This window comes from Silene latifolia, chromosome Y (assembly GCF_048544455.1).
Source record: "Silene latifolia isolate original U9 population chromosome Y, ASM4854445v1, whole genome shotgun sequence".
Taxonomy (NCBI): domain Eukaryota; kingdom Viridiplantae; phylum Streptophyta; class Magnoliopsida; order Caryophyllales; family Caryophyllaceae; genus Silene; species Silene latifolia.
Window position 1 is genome coordinate 72,533,961 of NC_133538.1, and position 5,494 is coordinate 72,539,454.

General features: G+C 40.8%; 1 protein-coding gene across 1 annotated transcript; it reads left to right on the forward strand.

Moving 5' to 3' along the window:
- Window positions 1-4,623: 4,623 nt before the first annotated feature.
- On the forward strand, window positions 4,624-5,157 carry LOC141628324 (uncharacterized). Its single transcript, XM_074441482.1, has one exon. It carries the CDS (start codon window positions 4,624-4,626, stop codon window positions 5,155-5,157), a length of 534 nt encoding a protein of 177 aa, XP_074297583.1.
- The last annotated feature ends 337 nt before the right edge of the window (window positions 5,158-5,494 follow it).

Below are 5,494 nucleotides of genomic sequence, written 5' to 3' on the forward strand. Positions count from 1 at the left end.
TGTATTCCGCAGTGGGAGGCCAAAGTAGTCCAGGAAGGCTATCACTCCTCTTCATATGGTGGTCACCACGGTCCATCGCGCACCGTGGCTAAGGTACTTCAGTCTGGTTTTTACTGGCCTTCTTTGTTTGCTGACGCTAAGTCTTTTGTTTCAGCTTGTGATGCTTGCTAACGATCAGGGAACATTTCAAAGAGACATGAGATGCCACAAAACGGCATCTTAGAGGTTGAGGTCTTCGATGTCTGGGGCATTGATTTCCAAGGACCATTCCCATCCAGTAAAGGTAACAGGTATATCTTAGTGGCTGTAGACTATGTGTCAAAATGGGTTGAGGCAATTGCCTCACCTCATTGCGATGCTTATACCGTGATAAAGATGTTTAAAAAGATCATATTCCCCCGATTTGGTGTCCCTAGGGTCGTCATTAGTGATGGGGGAATGCATTTTAAAGAAAAGAAACTCACTTCTATTCTGTCTAAAGTTGGTGTCCAACACCGACATGGTTTGGGGTATCATCCCCAAACTAGTGGTCAGGTTGAAGTCTCTAATCATGAGCTGAAAGAGATCTTGTCTAAGCTAGTTTCTAAATCACGGAAAGACTGGAGTCTTAAGTTAGATGACACATTATGGGCTTACAGAACTGCCTTTAAGACACCAATTGGTGCATCACCTTATAGGCTAGTTAATGGGAAATCGTGTCACTTACCTGTTGAATAAGAATGTAAGGCTTGGTGGGCAATTCATGAGCTTAACTATGATCCTAAGTTGTGTGGTCAGAATCGTCTTTTGCAGCTGGATGAGTTGGAAGAGTTTAGGCTTAATGCCTATGATAGCTCGCGCATTTACAAGGAAAAGACGAAGAGATGGTTTGACAAGCGAATTCTACCTCGGGAGTTTCATGGTGGGCAAAAGGTGCTGCTGTTTAATGCCCGACTGAGATTATTTCCTGACAAGCTGAAGTCCAGGTGGAGTGGTCCTTATACGGTGACAGCTGTTACCAAATTTGGATCCGTGGAGCTCGAAAATTCCGAAGGTCATAGGTTCAAAGTAAATGGCCAATATGTGAAGCATTACCACGAGGCGAATGAAGCAGACAATCGTGTTGAAGTCTTGCACTTTGACGAGCTAAACGCGCCAGTTAATTGATGCCAGAAAGGTCGTGCGGGACCTCATAAACCAGCGCTCTCCGGGAGGCAGCCCGGACTGTTTTATTGTACTCTTGTTGAACCTTTTATTTTTCTTTAGCTTTTTGTTGAACTTCAGACGCTGTTTTACGAACTCTTTATGCCTCCCTTGCTTTGAAATGCGTGTTTTGCAGGTTACTTCACTCGATCGAGCAGTTTTCTACTCGATCGAGCGCTTTTTGGGGTAATTATCACTCGATCGAGTGATATTCTTACTCGATCGACCAAAGCAGAAATCACGTTTACTCGATCGAGTAGTTTTTCTACTTGATCGAGTCCTTCCATTTGCCAGTTACTCGATCGAGCTGTTCCAAGTTGCTCGATCGAGCAGTTTCGTCTTCCAGCGGCTGTTTTACGTCTATTGAGCTACTGCTTGACTTTCTTTGACCTCCCATGTTCATGGTCGGTTTGGGGAGGTCCCTCCTTATGACGTTTTGTAAGTTTTCCGACTCCACTCCTCCTTTTCTTTTCAGTTTGCATTTCTTTCCCTATTTTTGGTACAATGGGGGCATTGTACTGTTTGGTTTGGGGAGGTATGCATCCATATCTATGTCTGTCTGCATGTTCTCTTGCTTTTTTGCTTGTACGTTTAATTATTTAATTCAAAAATCATAAAAAAATTCAAAAAAAATCTAGAAAAAATTTCAAAAATTCAAAAAATTCACGTTTAATTTGAGTCGGAACGTTTGAACTTTGACGCTACATTGAATCTTTACTTGAGCCTTGCATATTCTTGACATTTAGTTGGCATGATTATATGCATGATCTACGAGTTTTTGTTTCTCTCTTATCTGAACGAATAGACTTGATTCATCATATCGGCAAGCTACATTACATTCTGAGGTTAGAGCTTTATAAACTGGTGACATTCATGACCGGTTTCATTTAGGATGTGAGTAGTACTCTCTTTAAGGCATGTAACATCAATTTGCATAAGCATGAGTCTAGTCTTCTTAATACCTGCATGCATTCGGTCTGTGGATGGTGACACATGTTAGGAGAGGCAGTCCCCTTTATTTCATTCCACCCATGAGCCCCATATAGCCAAATTGCCTTTTCATCCTATCAGCTACCTTCTATAATACTTCATACCCTAGCCGAGCTAGCGACAAGCAGTTGTTAGAATGTTTTATTACAATTTGGTTATTTTGTCTGATTTTCAAAAGATAGTGGAAGAAAAAAAAGGAATGAAAGAAAAAGAATTGTTGAAAAAAAAATGGAACGAAAAAAAAAAGAGAATGAAAAAGAAAAAAAAGCGAAATAAGAAAAGAAGAAAAATAAAGAAAAATCATATGGATAAGAAAAAATTGTATAATGATTTTCACTCCCATGTTCTATCTATACTTTATGGGGAGTTGACAAGTATTGGCATTTAGTGAGTTTAGTGCATGGAATGTGCACTGTTTCATTTTGTTATATTGAGTATGAAGATGGGATGCAGTTATATTTGGATTCGTTGTTGCTAGCCAGGCTATTAACCCCACATATCCAAATTCATTTTAGCCCCTTCTTACCCATTACCTCACTTACCCAAATGTAAGTCCTCGGCATGTGTCTTGGTCACTAGTATGGTTGGAATGCATATGTATGGTTGTAGAGACTTTATTCATGTTAACTGCATGCATGTTCTTATAGGTCGAGTTAGGTGAGTGTCTTTACTTCTGTCTATCTTTCACATATATACTCACCTTGTGCCTGATTTTGAGTGACGAGCGGCACGTGAGAGTCCGATATCTTTTGAATCTTGCAAGGTCGACGGTGCAGTAAGTTTGGAACATTTGTTTAACTCGTTTGCACTTCTCATTTGCCACTTTGTCATTTATTGCATTAAATTGGTTTAGTGGGTGATTTGTAGCTGATGTGTTGGTCCCGTTCCACTGTTATTTCTTAGTTGCATTCATATTTGCTTGGGGACAAGCAAAGGTTTGGTTTGGGGAGATTTGATGCGTGTCTTTTATATAAGGTTTTTTACCTCATTTTTTACACGCATTTCAGTACTTTTTTATGTAGCATCTAGCTACAAATACCCCCGAATATTCTACTTTGGTTCGTTTTATGTAATTTGCAGGAATTAACCGAAGAGGAGTTAATCAAGCCTAATTTGTCCCAATTGCATGCATTCATGGAGAATAAGGAGCCGGATCTTGGAATCTAACATTTTGGAGACGCGTGCGTTTCAAAGTCTAGCGTGCCTAAATAGCTCGATCGAGTGGTTTCCTACTCGATCGAATGCTTTATTTGCTCAGGGTTGCTCGATCGAGCAGTTCAAGAAGCTAGTAGAGGAGACAAAGCAAGAAGTGTTCGATCGAGTAGTTTATTTCTACTCGATCGAGAGGATTGGTGCATAGTTGCTCGATCGAGTGGTTTATTTCCACTCGATCGAGTAGTTTGTCCTTCTAAAGACATTTTCCGCCTAATTATTTTATGGGCTTTTGTAATTAGTCCATAGATTAGGTTTAGGATGGATTTTTCGTATAAGACTGAGGAGTGAACAACGTAACTGGGGGCTCTATCTCTTCTCTTCGTTCGTTTACTCTTTACTCTACCACTGGTTACTGCTCTTTGGATTTTGCTCTTCTTTTATACTTTGCTACTGAGATTTGGATACGATTGGTACTATTGTTCTACATTAATCTCTTAATTCTTAATCATTTGCTTTAATTCCTTCTTCCCTTTACTGTTATCATAATTACTTTAATTCGATTCTTGTTAGTTTTATTATCATGTTTAGTTTTAATTATCTAATTGTTGTTATTGTTAATTCGATGATGATGAGTAGCTAAATCCCCTCTGCTAAGACTAAAGAGGATCCATAATTATGAAGGGATAGTAATCGATTTATTATGTTGATGCTGGTTTGGTCTTTGTTGTTTAAATGCTGCAATTAACTGTATCTGTCTAATTGAGTCGACGCAATTAGACATTTATATCTTAGTGATCCTTGACCTGGACCGAAAGGTTGGAAAAGGCGAGACTAGTAGCGAACAATAAGGTATTGTAGTTAGGGCGAAAGTTAACCTATTCACGCTCTAGGGTGAATTGAGACCGAAAGGAGATATTCACTGCCCCTTAGACCGTATTTGCATTGACCTGAGACCTAGATTACTTGACCGGATGAATATGGTGAACCGTCTGTCTTAGCTGTTTTCCTCTCCTTGGTTAATCTTTATTTTCTTTTTCTCTCTTCCTTACCCTCTTATTAGTTTAGGACATTACAATTAAAAATCCCCCAATTTGGTTACTTTGACAAACTTAGATTAAGCTGACAATTTCCTACCTCTCTGTGGATTCGACCCGACTTCCCTAGCTATATTAGTTAGAGCCAGTTGGTATTTTTGACAGGTACGCGACAGACGTGTCAATTGCATCCCATAAATTGCGTCCCTACTTCGAGTCTCATACAATTTCTGTGATAACTAACTATCCTCTTAAGACCATCATGAGAAAACTAGAATTGTCAGGGAGGATGGCTAAATGGTCCGTGCACTTGAGCGGTTACGATTTGAAGTTTGAACCCCGTACAGCCATAAAGTCTCAGGCTCTGGCAGACTTTATGTCTGACTTCTGCCCAGCTCTCCAGACCCAGGCAGAACAGGACATTCTAAGTCTGGAGGAAGATAAAGGGGAACAAGTATGGGAGCTACATGTGGACGGAGCCTCCAATGCCAAAGGAGCAGGAGTAAGACTGGTCCTCAAGTCACCCCAGGGAGATCTCATAGTCCAGGCCGTGCGATGTGAATTCAAGGCCACAAACAACGAAGCACAATATGAGGCATTGATTCTGGGTCTGAAGTTGGCTCTGGATCTGAAAATCAGACACCTCCAGGTTTGCAGTGATTGTAAGCTTATCGTTAACCATGTTAATGATTGTTATGAAGCTAGGGATCCCCGGATGATGTCATACCTGGACGTAGCAAAGGAGCTGAAAATCAGGTTTGCCAAGTTCAACATCAAGCAAATCCCCAGGGACTAGAATGCTGAAACAGACGCACTAGCCACCCTGGGAGCAACCTTCAAAGCAGGAACCATCTCCACGATACCAATCGTCCACGTGCTGGAGCCAGCAACACTAAAATCTCAGCAGGAAGCAGAAATGGTGTGCAACACCAGCAGTGAAGAAAATACTCCAGACTGGAGGAAACCATACCTAGACTGGCTGCAGAATGATATCCTGCCAGCAGATAAAAAGGAGATAAGGAGCTTCAAAATGAGAGCATCTATATTCATACTAATTGATGGTGTTCTGTTCAGAAAATCCCTCGCTTGACCCTACCTCAGATGCCTGGATCGGGAAGAGTCTTAGGCTGTTT

Excerpts from the sequence above, each read along its gene's own strand:
- LOC141628324 (XM_074441482.1), top strand. The coding sequence starts at position 4,624 with ATGAGAAAACTAGAATTGTCAGGGAGGATGGCTAAATGGTCCGTGCAC.